The sequence below is a fragment of the Terrapene carolina genome, unplaced genomic scaffold, assembly GCF_002925995.2.
Source record: "Terrapene carolina triunguis isolate 2854851 unplaced genomic scaffold, T_m_triunguis-2.0 Scaffold236, whole genome shotgun sequence".
NCBI lineage: Eukaryota > Metazoa > Chordata > Testudines > Emydidae > Terrapene > Terrapene triunguis.
In genome coordinates this window covers 8692088-8707239 of record NW_020664587.1, presented here as the reverse complement: position 1 = coordinate 8707239, position 15152 = coordinate 8692088, and the positions used below count along the sequence as shown (strand labels likewise).

Below are 15152 nucleotides of genomic sequence, written 5' to 3'. Positions count from 1 at the left end.
TTGGGTATAGGGCAATCAAGCATGCTTAGCCTAAATATTTTTAAACGTAACCAGTTGGATGTTATGATTTGGCTCAATAGGTACCAATCGGTTACAGAAGACATTTAAAAACAACAGGATGAACATGAATTGCAGGTGGAGAATGCCACTTTGGAGATAAATGTCCATCAGGAATATAAAATCCTGATGGTTTTGTATCCCCCTGCTGGGCATCTAACTTGGCCATTGGAAAGGGAAATGTGCTGCTACACCGTTTTCCCCACAAGAGGGAACACTTGAGCTACTGTGCTCGTGGAAAGGTATCTGTGCCCAAGGGCTCCTTTCTGTAGGCTTGGCCTGGGGACTTGCTCCTTCGGGGATGGGGGATCCCCACCACGGACTAGCTTGCAGCAATGAGACTTGATCTGTAGGACTTAAAATAGTAGCACAGGAAACTATTGTGCAGCCACTCTAGGGTGGGAGGCAGAGACCTGGTCTTCAAACAGGAGGTGATCCCTCTTCTGCGCGGAGACCTAGTTCTGTGAGCTGAGCCGCTGGGAGATGAAATGAGAGCTCTTGTGAGAAAGGAAGTGCTGTTGGAGATACTTGGGAAGCCCACGGGTACAGGGAGAGCTGAGAAATAGATGACAAGCTCTTGTGTTGCCTGGAAGAGGGTAGTGGATATTTAGGTCCCTTCAGGGTCTGTTCTTCTCTCTGCAGGGATGGGGATCACTATGATGCTTTAAGAGACTGCTTGAAGGCCATCTCCCTGAACCCAGGCCACCTGAAAGCCCACTTCCGCCTGGCCCGCTGTCTCTTTGAACTGAAGTATGTGGCAGAAGCGCTAGAGTGTCTGGATGACTTCAAAGGGAAGTTCCCGGAACAGGCGCATAGCAGCGCTTGTGATGCACTGGATCGAGACATCAATGCAGCCCTCTTCTCTAAAAGTGATAACGGTGGGTGCCAATGCTCAGCCCTTTGGGTTGGATTCCGGTATAACTCAGGAAGAAAGTCTTGACCTAAATTACAACCCTGCTATAAAGTGAGGCTCATTGAGCTGCAGTTTGTCCATAGATTGATTTGATCTGGCTGAAAGCTGTCTCCATTACTGCACCAGCTATCTTGTGACTTGCAACTGTTACTTGGTTGTTTACGGAGAGCTCTAAGTTCTGTAGTATTTTATGGTCTGTCCCTTCTTGCTGAAAATTATCCCTTTCCTTTTAAAAGGGAGGTTCCTGAAGGTTGTGCTCCTGAGACTACAGGTTGCAGGGGGAGGGTCCCAAAGAATGAATTGGTGCTTATATAAAGTGTTGGATTCACAGCTCTGGAGGAAGGTCCTTTTGCCACAGAACAGGTACAGTATGGGCAGCTTCAGTGCAAGCTTCCTGCCAGTATCCTTCACCTCTTGGCCAGAAGGCACCTCAAGGGAAAATCTCCCCCAATGGTTTATTTGATCCTTGGGGGGTAGTTATGAGATGGACATCTGCCCTCAAAAATTGGATTGAGCTTGATCTGAAGAGTTATAATCACTTTTGGTCTTAAGCTGCACATGAGCTCTAGGGTTGGTATCGCAAGAAGAGGGTTGAGGTACAGAGGTGGGACAGCGAGAAGGAAGCGTGCACTCTAAGTACCTGTCCTCTGGATAAACTGGCCTTCGCTCTCAACTAGAGCTGTCAGCGGAGTTCCTCTCGCAAGTACTAAACTTGTTGGAGAATTCTCTGCTCCAGCATGTGATGTGTGAGGAGGAAAATATCTCTGTACTCTTTATCCTTCCAGCTGAAGACAAGAAAGGGGGCGGGCCAATTCGGCTGCGAGCAACTGGGCGCAAAGACTCCATCTCGGATGATGAGATGGTGCTGAGGGAACGCAGCTACGACTACAAATTCCGGTACTGTGGCCACTGTAACACCACCACAGACATCAAGGAGGCCAACTTCTTTGGCAGGTATGTTGACCTTGCATGGTAAAGGTGCAGGATTTCAGTTGCATGGAACAGCAGAGTGCTGCTGTCCAGTGGCTATGTCACGACGTGCAGCCCTAGCATGGGTGGCAATGAGAAGATATTGTTGCTTCTGGTCTGCGGGGATTTTTGACCACTGCAGGAACATCAGAAGTGGCATTCCTCCATGGATCGCTGGTTAAATGGTAGGTCAGCATACAGATGACTGTTCGTCACAACCTTTCAGTACTCCAGAACTTCGTCCCCAACCATATGAGTTCTGAGGACAGAGGGAAATGACACAGAAGACTACCTTTGTTGTGATCTAGAAATGTCCCTTTCCTTTGGGCGCTGGGACAATGCTATCTGAATCTGGAGGTGCTGGAGATCTGTCTGGTTTTGTGCGATTTCTCTGCTCAGTATAGTGCTGAGAAAGATGCCGAAGAGCCTTTAAGTGCATGGTGACACCCAAGTGCTGGATCTTGTCACTAGCTGATTCCCTGAGCTAGTCTTGTGTGTAGGTGGGAATAAGGCTAACCAGGCAGTGGCTTCCCTACCTCTCAGCCTAATGGACTTACCTGTTCCCACCTTCATCCTTCAAACCCATTAGAATAGCCACCTCTTCAATGAGTGTGCAGAGTAATAGAGTACAGAGCCCTCCTCCACCCTCTCCTTCAAGGTATGACTGCTGGCTTCTCTAACTACCCTGTAATCTCAGCAGAGCGCTTTGTTCTTCCCTTCCTAGCAACGCACAGTACATAGTCAGCGGCTCAGACGACGGGTCTTTCTTCATCTGGGAGAAAGAAACTACCAACCTGGTGCGGGTGCTGCAGGGGGATGAGTCTATTGTGAACTGTCTCCAGCCCCACCCGAGTTACTGCTTCCTGGCCACCAGCGGCATTGATCCAGTTGTACGGCTCTGGAATCCGAGGCCAGAGGTAAGAGCAGTAACAGAGCATCTCTAAAGAGGTAGGTCCTGGATGATGGGCTTTAGGACTCCAGGCCAGAAGCCATTGTCCTCATGCAAGCAGAAGATGAAGACTGATTACAGGGTGCTGGGATAGCTGGGTGGATTCAGAGTGAGATTTCTGGGTTTTGTTCCTGGCTTTGCCATTGACTCACTCTGTGCCTGCCTCACTGTTCCAGTTTGCAGAAGGATGGATGACACTGGCAGCTGTCAGTATTACTCTGAGAATAAATGTGTGTAGCAGAGTAGTGAAAAGATGCCCAGGTAGAACAAACTTTCGACTTCTTGCCAAAGCACCTGTTTTCAAATGTCCTCCTGTGAGCTCCAGGTTAGGCTGTGGACGACCTCTTCTGAGCCAGGCCAGGTATGGCTAATCACGCAAGAGGCTGGGGAGTTGGGGAAGGCCTGGTATTGGAGGGAGGCTTGGAACAGAGGGAAGATGCCTTTGCTCATAAGTGAGGCTGAGGTCTAACTAGAACCAGGCATAGCATAATACAGGCTCTGCTCTCCAAGGGTTCCTGCCTCCTTTTTGCCAGACTTTGCCAGTGCACCTCTCCTGACATGGGACAAGTCTTGCTTTTTCAGCACTCGTGGGATGGCTTTTATTTTTTATTTATTTTTTTTTTTTTAAACCAAGCCTCCTTTCTTAATGCTCCCAAAGGAAGGGTGATGTCAGGGGAGTGCCCAGGAGAGGAGGGGGCACTTGCAGCATTCCCTTTAATTTTTCCCAGCCATGTGCAGAATGAATGTTATGTGCACCAATATGGAGGTGATGTGTGACACATCACCTCCATATTGGTGCACATAACAAAATTCATGTGGCAGGGGTGGGGATGAGGGGATTGGAGTATGGGAGGAGCACCTCTCCCCTGGCCACAGCAGGGCTGGAGCTGGGTTGGGGCCGGAGGAGGAGCACCTGTCCCCCGGCCACAGCAGGGCTGGAGCCGGAGGAGGAGCACCTGTCCCCCGGCCACGGCAGGGCTGGAGCCGGAGGAGGGGCGCCTCTCCCCCGGCCACGGCAGGGCTGGAGCTGGGTTGGGGCGCCTCTCCCCCAGCCGCAGCTTGAGCGGCACTTAATAGGTGGCTGCGCGGCCGCGCAGCTTAGAGGGAACTTTGTCACAATGGGCACCTCCAGCCTTTGCTTTTCTCCTCTTTCTCACCCCTTCTCAACTAAAAAAACCCACTGCAGCTCTGTGCTGCACAGCTGCGTGGTGCATCTTGCCTGAACTGCGAGTCTCAGATGCCCCAGCTTGCACAGCCAATCGGAGGGCCAGCAGGCAGTGCGGCAGAACTACGGGCAGGCAGCTGGGCAAAGAATTCTTTTCAAGATGGCCAGCGGCTTGGTCATTAAGCCACTGTATCCAACCCCTGCTGAAATCCTAGTTCAATCCAATCGTCCCCCAGCACAGGCCTACAGACTAGAGGATGCCTAGTAGCATCGTGCTGTTGGGCTTGTAATGTGAACGTACACCTGTTAGGGAGTGGGCCAGCCCACGAGTCTGTGGTGCCGTAGGACATGACTTTCACCCAATCTTCAGTCCAGAAAACCCGAGCTTAAGGCTCCAGAAGGGAGCGGTAGAGATGATGCGTCCCTCTCTGGTGAGCAAAAAAAATCACAGTTCTAGTGCCACCTCATGCGACTGCCCTCCCAAAGCGGTCTCCTTTCTTGTTTGCAGAGTGAAACCCTCAATGGGCGTGTGGTGGAAGACATGGAAGGCGCTTCCCAAGCTAACCAGAGACGAATGAACGCAGACCCTCTGGAGGTGATGTTGCTGAACATGGGCTACCGTATCACAGGACTGACCAGTGGGGGGGCTGGAGGCTCGGATGATGAAGACAGCTCAGAGGGGCAGGTCCAGTGCCGGCCCAGCTAAAGCAGAACGGCTTGTCCTTCCTGTAATTGTTGTGTTGAAGGGGAACCTGGTTTCCTTGGTTCTAAACTTTCTGACTGCACTGCTTCACACTATGCACAGAGTAGGACAAGCTGGCAGGGGCAGGAGCGGCCTTCTCATTAGACCACCGCTGCCACCTCTCCTCCTCCTCCTCCTCGTCACACTACTGAGCAGCATGGCAATGCAGTCTGGGTTTTGCCTTTAGTGGAATTTAGTCCCTGCTGGGATTTTGAGTTGTCTGTGAGCAGTATAAACTGGTGACCTCCTCCAGCGTGAGCAGGAAGAAGGGGCATTGGCTACATTCATGCGTTTGCAGAGGATTCTTGACGTCCCAAATAAAATGTAAATCTAGGGCAGGGATTATGGAATGACTTTACTGCAGCGATATTGGTGTCTGAAGCTTGGCTTAGCTGCTCTACTGCTGGCCCTGGTCTGGGACTGTTGGTCATAATGGAAAATCTCTTTTTGGCCCACTGAACATCTCACTAGCGTCCATCTGGTCTCCATCTCTTACCGTATGGTCCTTGAAAGGGGCTGTTTGTGTTTAAAAATGGGTGGTGGCCAATCCTTGTCTCTGGGCATCTACCTTAGTTGATGAGTAAAAGGAGACATTGAGTACATGCAATTGGAGGGGGGTAACTGCCTTCCCAGCTTTAATATCCATTATTTTCCTCTGTGTAGCTTGTGAACCTGTAGAGTCAAGATGCAGTAATAGGAGGAGACTTGGCCTGGGGTATGAGGCTTGGATGACTAATGTGGGCAGAGCTATCAAGGAAAGTGGCTAATAATAGCACTCTTCCAAAGCTTCCATCTCCTTCACCCAAAATACTTTTTAGATCTATTTACCTTCTCCTTTCCTAGCACCCATGCCCGGGTGTTGGGAATGCTACTGCCATGCACTATTGCATCTGGAGTTTGAGCTTCTAGAAGGTGAAATTTTAGTGCAGTCAGCTACTCAGAATCTCCACTCCTGGCCTCAGCTGAGGTGATATCTCACTGCATCATCACCGTGGTGACCTCCCTCTTGTGCCACGAGTAGAGGTGGTACTGTGGGTTAGTGATCCTCTCAGGAGCAGTCCTTGCTTGCCCCACTTTTCCCTTGCTAACTCTCTGCAAAGCCAGGACTGGTGTTTCATATCTTTAGAACATAGCACTGTATTTCCACTCTTTTCCCAGGTAATTTTCAGCCCTGTGTCCCCTCTTGCACTTGCCAAACAGTAAATATCCAATTGATCTTGCACGACTGTGCTACAGCCTAAGTAGAACTGTGTTTTTTATGACTATCAACTAAAACCAAAGAGCCCCTGGAGATCTTACTACTTTCTTGCACTCTTTTACCTTTTGCTGCTGAGGATCTAAATATGCTAACCTTGGTCCCAGGAGTGTGGGGGTTGTGTGTATGGGCATGCTGCATTAGGGCTGTTTTCCCCACATGGCGGAATCCCTGGTCTTCCTGTACCTGTTGTGGAAGGGTGAGTGGCCCATCCTTCCTTCTCTGGTGGCTGTGCGCTGCCACACATTGAAGGGAGAATTGGCTGGGTGTTGGCTGATCAGTGTGACTGGCTTCCCTCCCACCACCACAGCCCACTCTACCTGCTGTACAACAAGGGTGAGCCAAGTATGATCTAAAGAGGTCTGTGGTGTGTCCCAGGGCCTGCTCCCTTGTAGTACATTATCTGCACTGCAGTGTTCAGCAGACCCCTAGCAAGCAATGCTCAACCTTCCACCTGCTGCAATCCAGGTGGAGCTAGCTGGGACCATATGGTCTCTGCCGGCTGCGCCAATGTCTGCTCCATCTTACCCAGGTGAGGCTCAGCCCTGATGTGCTCTGAGTCACGTGGAGATGCACCCTGTGAAGATTGAGGGCTCCTGTGCTCTTCAGAGCCTCAGGGGACTAGAACAGGTGGTATTCATAGTCCAAGCAAATGTAACCTCAGCTCTTCTTCCATCCAGACAAGACTTTCCTGGGACAGGCCATCTCTTGGTGGGGGAGGGTGCTTATGCCTTTCCCATTCTTGCCAGGTTAACCTTTTAATGTACCACCAATGTGGTACATGTGACTCTTCACACAGTTGTGCCCATTTAGTTGTGTACAGGCTACTCCCCGCAGCAGTGTGCCAGAATTCCCAGGTGCTCAGTGTTGTTTAAAATCCATTGGCAGCAGAAAATGGCTCACTTGTTTGGGGTGTTGTGTTTTTTTTTTTTTTTTTTTAAAGTGGCCTGGAGTTTTTTGCCTAAGGTTGTCCAATAGACACCTCTTTCTTTCTCCTCCCTCTCCTTAAACTTTGCAAGCTTTTTCTGGAATATCTTTTTTTTTTAACTCTCAAATCTACTGAGACTAGAGACTCTGAAAAGAACAGAACCACACGCTCTCCTGGGGTTTCTCTTTCCATTCAGCTTATGCCATGGCAGCTGTTTTGCTGAGCGCCAGTGTAGCTCTCCTACCTGCCAGCTGCAGTGTGAAAGCTACAAGACTTCCTGCCTCTGCAGTGGATAGCGCTTTTTTTTTGTTTATGGCTGCTTTTGATTAAAAAGAAGGAAATAATAGTGGGGTTGAAGGGAGGAGTCCCTCTGGCCCCACCCCCTCATTTTGGACAGATTCTGTCTGCTTTACCGCTTGTTAATGAGAAATTCCATATTTATTGGTGAAGGAAAAACATACTGGGGAAGAGATGTTGCTTTATTTACCTCTGCTGTTTTCTTCTACCCTTCCCCTTGAAAAGAAGCCCCTCCATTTTTTGGTTAACTCTTTCTAACCGAGGATAGGCAGAGATTACTCCTTTATTTTTGTATTTTAGCAGTGGGGAATCTCCGTAGAGCCTCTGAGATTCCTTTGGATATTGCAAAGCCAACTACTCATAGCTTTTTAAATATTAAAGAGGACAGTCTCCCAACCTCTGCCCCTGCAGCTGTAGAGATAACACACAAGCCTTACTGTCCTCATTAACAGGAGCAGAATATTTCTGTTTCTCTGGTCCCTGGAAGAGAAAGGGTTAAGCAATTAAACAGTTCTTTGTTCTAGTTCTCTTTGGTGTCATTTGTTCAGGGGATTGTGCTGTTGTGCTGCCCCTGTCTCTCTCCTCTTCCCCCCCCCCCACTATTGACTGTGCTTGGCTGGGCTGGGGAAAGAAGCAGATGACTGGAGGGATAACTATTAATTACACTTCTTCTTAGGGTGCGCAGGCTTCTGCAAACTCAGTGCAGTGTGTGTGGGGTGTCTATAAAATAAGCTCTTCTAAGATGACCTCCTGGTAGTGACTATTTTCATAGTCCTCCATAGGTGTAGTACTGACTTTGATTTGACCCAATAGTGGGGGAAGGGCTGTTGCTCTCATGCAGAGTGGGAGATGCGTCTGACCTTGGGAACAGAAACCTCCTGCCTACACTTATCTCCAGAAGTTCTGTCAAAAATATCTTGGCTGGGGTTTGGACTAGATGGGCTGCCCAGGGGATTTAGTGGAGGAGACAAAGTGGCCTGCCAGTGCGATTGCCTTGTGTAAGGATGTGTGATTAGTTGAGTTGTCTCTTTAGAAGAGAGATCTCCAGGGAAAGGGGAGCTCACGTGCTCCATGGCCACTGGGGCTTGTGCATAATTCAAGGATGGGAGGGAGGGCCCTACTGTGGGGCCATGGAAAGAAGACTGTGAAGGAACTGAGCTGTTACTTCCACCTGGGGAGGAAATGGAACTCTTCCTATTAGTAAAATAGCCCCTCTTAAGCATGGAACTCTTCTTAAATGGCCACCTGTGTCTGAAGGAGAAAACACTGCACACCACAACTGATCCAGGTGTTGTGGGTCACCTGCCTGACTCCTTCCACTGCACCTGAGCTGCCTTTGCTTTCTGGCAAGGGAAACACCCTGTAAAAGCACATTTGCCACCTTGAGAAATATTTGTACCTAGTGCATTAATGCTGGTACAGTGCCAGAAATGTGCCCTCTCCAGAGACCATTGCAAAGTTGTTTCCCTCTGAAGGCGTGCGAGACATTCTCCTACCCCCTCATCTGCTGTGGAAGCACTGGGCCCTAAATAATGGAGTTGGCCCTATTGCCAAAAGGGAGAAACAACAGCGTGTTCCAGTGGAGTCCATTAAAACTCTCTCGGGGAGCTCACCTAGTTAAACCTGCTGCTCTCAGCACTGCCTTGCAGCCACCACCACCTCAGTGCAGTGTGGCTGAGAATGACAATGCCAGCTGAGCTGTGTGAACTGCCCTAGGCAGAGGCCTTGCCACCTTAAGGGCCCACTAGTCTCATGCTGAATCCCCCTGCTTACGTTGTGAGCAATCTGAAATGTCGTCCTCGTAACATCCACCTCTGCTGTGACAAAGCCCTGACAGCTCAGTTGCATTCCGAGTGGCAGCAACAATCCTGTTTGTTATGGATGAAAACTTTCCTGCTGCTTTCCACCGCTTACCCAGCAACTGGATTATACAGGAAAGCCACTTCATCTCCTCCTTACTACTATGGTAGCAATCCTGTCCTGCTTTCTTTCCTGGGGGAACGTCCTAGGAATGCAGCATGTAGATAGTCTCCAGGGTTGGAGAGTGCCTTCCTTCACCAGCAGACTTCTGAATCACTGCCTAATGTGAGGGGTGTCTTCCTAGGTACGTCTTGGTTTACAGGCTATAAATGTTCCTGTGTGGTTTAATAATTCAAACCATTTTGATGTTGCTGAGGACAAGAAGACTCTGTCACAAGGCTTTTTCCTACCACGCTCCTACAGGAAAATATCTGACTGCTTATGTCAAACTGTGTGAGCAAATCGACAGCTTTCTGGGGTGTGGTATCCATGACTTTCTACCGGAGTTGTGGGTGTTCAGTTCTTTGCGGCAGCCGGTGCTTGGGTAGTTCAGTGACCTCAGCCCTGGTGTGAAATAGCTGTCCAACAACCTGACTTTCATTTTTTTTCCTTTTACATCTTTTACCTGTTATTAAAAGATACAGCTCTTTTGTACTACTCTTAATTAGCAGTCCTTAGAGGGTCTGGTTTCCTAGCTGGCTAACCAGTTGAACCTATCAGAAACGTGCTGTTACTCAACCACCAGTCTCTACTCAATGTGAGGTTATTAAAATAACTTGAACCTCGAGCTCTGGCAACCTGCTACTAGACAAAAAATCCCTTCCCTTTATCTTCAGACTAGCACTGCTCATTCAATGCTGCTTTCTTCCCAGCTGTATAAAAGGGTAGTTTGCAAGGAGGAGGGAATCAAGTGTTTACTGACTCACCTGCACAGGAAATACTCTGTGTGTTTCTGAATCAGTCACAAAGGTAGATACCGGCCTTACTTTGTCTCTGCTATTAAGCCTCTTCTGGCAGAGTGTCTTCAGAGATGAAAGTAACTCTGACAGAGGAGGCTTAATAGGCCTACAGTTGATCACACCAGCAGATGCTCTCTATCAACTATCCCCTTATTAGTATGTTTTAATAACTGCATCAGCTCTTGGGCTGAATTTGTGGGCAAAGAGGTGGTGGTAAAGAGGGAAGGGGATGGTAGAGGTCAGACTAGTTGGATGAAATTAAGAAAATGGAAAGGTTAGGTTGTGTAGTTCGAAATGCTGAAGAGGTAAATTCAGGCCCCCTGTAAGCCCATGGAAGGGAAAAGTGATGAATAGCTCTTGGGCTGAATTCAGCCATGAACAAAAGTAACCCCCCACCACCACCTGAGAAATGGTGATGCCTCATTGCTTGATTTACATTACAATCTCCTGGTTTAGCACGGTGGGGAACAAGCCTGCAGTGACACCCGGTCACTGGGTCTAAGATGTCTCTCTCATCTCTAACAGGAGGTGGGAAGAAGTACTGGAAGCACACTACAAAGAAAGCTGCTTTCTGATGAGGGAAACATCTCTTCTGAAAATAGTGCTCCTACCCTAGTCCCCTCAGGAGTAGGACAGGCCTGGCTTACAGTCCTCACTGTCACATGAAATGAGGCTGCCTCTGGACCACACCAGCGCCAGCCAAGAATGGGGATGAAGAGCCCTTTTGTGGGCTCCTCAGTGTGTGTTTGTGTCTACTGAAATCAGTGGTGGCTGTGAATGAGAGAGTTGCATGATCCCATATCTGGCTTCTTGGGATTGCTCCTCCATTGTGGCTCCAAGGGAAACACATAGCTCTTTTCACACACATGGATTGGTGAGCACCAACTTCAGGGAGGGGAAAGTGCAGCTCTGAAATGGCACTGATCCAGAGAAGCCTCATTGTGAAAGGATGGCATGAGGGAGCAGTCTGGGTTTTTGATTTTTTGCTGCATGGCCCTGCTTGATATCACCGCAGCCAGAACGAAGAATCTGACATTTCTGTTCATGCTTAGAGGCTGTCAGATTGCAGAAGACACAGGCCCCCTAAAAATAAACCCACCCACTATAGCTTTTCAGGGGGAAGGGAAGTATTTTTCAAGTGTCCTCTGTCATATTTTGCCTAATTGACATTCCAAACCATTTCCCCAGCCTCTTGCCCACGGCATCAGCTGCCCCTATGTGGCGGCTGCTTCATTTGTCAGCGTCTCTGCCTTTTTTTGCTGAGTGGTTTGTTTCTGGCAGCGCCTATAATGCTTCAGCTGTCACAACAGGCAAGGCTCAAGAGAAGGCTGCTTAATGAACAAGAGCTGGCTGCATGCCTGCTTCTTTCAAGCCTCTGGTATGAACATCTTAGCCAGTGCTTGAAAGGAAGTAAGCAAGAGATGCAATTGAATTCCTTGCAGCCGGGTCCTGTCTATTAAGAAATGCCACCTGCTTGGATGAATCCCATCTGATGCGCTCCTGGGGCTCTTCCTTCCCAAAATGGACGGGCCTGATGCGTTCCTTTCTCTGAAAGGTCTTGGAGCCCCTGGTGAGCGATGAGCCTGCAATCAAGTGTGTAAAGATCACTTCCATTAGTAAGTTCTAGCCTAGGGAGGCAGCAGAACACTTCCTAAGAACATGAGTCCAGGGTCATTGGTGGTAAACCCCCCAGCATAAGAACAAAGGTGGGAGGGGGAAAAATGTAATAGGATATGGTGCTGCTATCACAATGCTTCTTGTGTATGACTGATGTTCCATCCATATGGTGATGCATGGAGCATGCTGGCAGCTCTCTTGTGTCTCAGACTATTTTCCCCATCCTAATTTTATGCAAGGAAGAATTCCTTGCGGCTTCTTTTTCACCACTTCAGCCTGCTGCCCGTTCCTATCCTATGCAGATTCGGGGGAGAGGAATGACAACAATGAGAGCTTGACCTATCTACCAATTGTCACTAGGCAAGACCTGATATCTCTGCAGCTGTCTCCTCCCTCCACTTCAAATGGATGGATTTCTACCTGGGGGGAGGAGGGGAGCCTTCCTGTAGAGTCTAATGTGAGCTGCTGGTGTAGGTTATTTCCTGTGCATCTAGAAAGGGGGGAGGGGAATTAAAGGGACTCTAGAGTAGAAACATGTATCTCTGGGTTATCCGTTCAAATCCTGCCCCAGGACAATCAGGTTCCTACTGTTCTCTGACTGCTTGACCCACACCACTGCAAGCGAAGGCTGGTTGTTGGCATGCTCAGCAGGGAGCCAAGGCCCAGACTATCTGAGGACCAAACTCCCTATTGCTAGAAGTGGTCCTGCCATTGTTCCCCATTCCCACTGAAGGCAGGACAAGAAGTGGGCTTAAGGTGCAGCAAGGGAGATTTAGGAAAAACGTTCTAACTCTAAGGATAGTTAAGTCCTGGCATAGGCTTCCAAGGGGCATTGTAGAATCCCCATCACGGGCGGTTTTTAACAACAACTTGGATACCCTCCTGCTAGGGATGGTCTTGGTCCTGGCCTCAGCCCAGGGGGCTGGACTTGATGACTTCTCAAAGTCCTTTCAGCCCTACGTTTGTGATTCTATGACACTGCAAGGGAAGCGTAGCCTGTTGATGCCACCGTGGCCGCTCCTGTTCTGTGCCTAAAGAGAGAGCCTGGCCCTCCGTACTGTACAGCTGGCAGCGTTTATCAACACTAACAACTGAAATAAGAACAAAGCAAATAACCAGCCTGTTGATTAATATGAAATGGGCATTCTAGCTCATGTGGGCAGTGGTGCCAGAGCAGAGGACAACTTGCGGATCTTAACAGCATCCCCTCGTGCTCTTGCGAAGTGCTGCAGCCAATGACCATTCATCCTTTAACTGTCTAGAACAAAGCAAAGTCTTTTCACCAGACACTCAAGGGTTTTGTGTTTTATCATCCACTCTGGATGTGAAAATACAAACGTCCTGAAACAAACTTGGCCTTGCTTGCTAGGAGGGGCGATTGATTAGGGCAGGAACACTCTCCCTTTGCTTTTTCTTCATGAGGTTTGGTAATAGAACATCTCAACCTTTACCTCCAGGTTATAAAATGTAAGCCTGGCATGGAAAAAGGGTGTTACAATCTGAAGGCTTCTCTGTGGTCTGGGAAATAGATTGATGGGTGTTGACCCAGTTCATACTAGATCAGTCTCCACATAAAAAATGCCATTGGGACAGTTGGCTTCCTTATGGGATACATTAGTAGAGCTGTCCAGGAGTGAATGAGCTGGATAGACTGAGTTTAGCTCTCTTACCTACGGGTAGTTGTTCTAAGGCATTGTCTAGTCCAGCATTCAAGGTAGGATGTTAGCTAATGTGCTAACTACCATGTTCTAACAGTTCAGTGTAGGTAAGGCAATGACATGCTAAGCTGGTTGAGTTGCACCCTAGGCTCCAGTGGACTGGTTAGCACAAAATGTACAGTGCCTTGTCTGCACTAGACTCTCAGAATGTGTTAGCTGACATCTTCCCACAACACATCTTTAAATCCTAGTCAAGGCAAACCCTTAATCAAGTCTGATGGAGAATGGGGGAAGCTTGCAGTGCTGGTCTTTATACTGCATGTGCTCTGTGGCTAGAGGATCTCAGTTACCAAGGTTTTCAAACGGGAACCTTTCACCAGCCTGAAATGCATTAAAACATATAAACGACCCTACATTATTTTCTCCGGCTACTTCTCTCCTAAAAAATCTCTAGATAATGCAGTTAACTTTAAGGCAGGAGGGTCCTACTAATTCAGTTTAACAGTGAGACGTGTAGGCCACAGCAGAAACAGAGGCATGGAGCTGAAATGGGAAAATCAGCTATAAAGGACAAGATGATCTCCTACTTGAGAATGAGCCCCATGGTCTATGAATTTATACCCTGCTAGCTATTGGGAATAACACTCTCAACCTTTCTTAATAACAAACTGCATCCCCCAAAACAGCCCTTTTATTAATGCAGTGCTTTGGATTGCACTGCAACCTCTTGGTGCATTAGAGCCCTTGTGCAGAATGAAGCCAGACATATAGGCACAGGAACTAATCCAAGACTTTTACTAGCAGAGCTCCACCAGCTGGCTTCTAGCTCTGCAACACTTTAAACATTACTCATTGCTCCCACATGCTGTGGCAGGGTGCTGGTATTACAGCTATCTTCTAACCTTGAAGGGAAATAGTCACAGATCTTGGTGTAAGGAGGAACCAAGGACTTCTCTAGAAGCATAACAGGGATACATAGAGGAGTGTGCTGTATGTGACACTCATCCAGGTAGTTCATCCGCTTTTGGTAGGCGCTAGGATAAAGTGTCCTGCTTTCAGGATACAGTGAGCCAACGAGAGTGGTTTGGACGAGGTAATTAACCCATTTTCTGGCTCGTACAGCACGTTATCCCTCCGTATCCTGCTGAGAACATTGTGGGGGTGGAACTCGGGAATAAACAAATTTCTTCTTCAGCTTCCTCATGTAGTTGAATTCAACTTCCTAATAAAGCAGTTATTTTTCTAATTTGATTCTGGATTTGTAACTACTACTCTAAACACAGCACCAATCCCTGCCGTACCTCACAGGAATGGGTCTGAACCTTGCTTAGTTAATATTTATAAAATGCTTTAGCATCCTTGGCTCAGATTCACAATGGAAGGGCCGGGGATGTGTATTTTACCTGATTTTCTGTTCTCTTCTTGATTGATGGTTACCTGTTTCCCTCCTCCCTCAGGTGTGCTGCTGCTGTTCCTATACTTTCTCCCATCTGTCCTAATTTCTTTTAACTTTTGTACCCAGTATAAATGTCCTCAAGTTTGCCTTACAGATTCTCAGCCAGGACTTTGGAACAGCAAAGAAAAGACCCAGCTACCCATTCCCAGGGTTTACACTGAGCCTAGTGCATGCAAAAGAGGGTTAGGTCTGCTGGAGTTTAGCCAGTGCTGCGGAGTGATACTGACATGATCAGTAAAGGTTATGGCCATCCATCACTGTCAAGTCTCATTGCCTTGATTTAAGGGTCTCCCAGCTTCTGAGAACACAACACCCAATTTGGGGGGAACTTTCTAGGAATAAAAAGCACTATTGTGATAGTGGCATTAAAAAAAAAAAAAAAAAAAA

General features: G+C 48.2%; 1 protein-coding gene across 3 annotated transcripts in view; it reads left to right on the top strand.

The window, feature by feature from the left end:
- Positions 1-7867, top strand: part of WDTC1 (WD and tetratricopeptide repeats 1) — a 41564-nt gene extending 33697 nt beyond the window's left edge. For all 3 annotated transcript variants that reach the window (XM_026657074.2, XM_026657075.2, XM_026657073.2), the window contains 4 exons: positions 700-935; positions 1756-1924; positions 2664-2856; positions 4562-7867. In XM_026657074.2, coding sequence (XP_026512859.1) covers positions 700-935; positions 1756-1924; positions 2664-2856; positions 4562-4759 — 796 coding nt within the window. In that variant the 3' untranslated portion in view covers positions 4760-7867. The remainder of the gene's footprint in view (positions 1-699; positions 936-1755; positions 1925-2663; positions 2857-4561) is intronic.
- The last annotated feature ends 7285 nt before the right edge of the window (positions 7868-15152 follow it).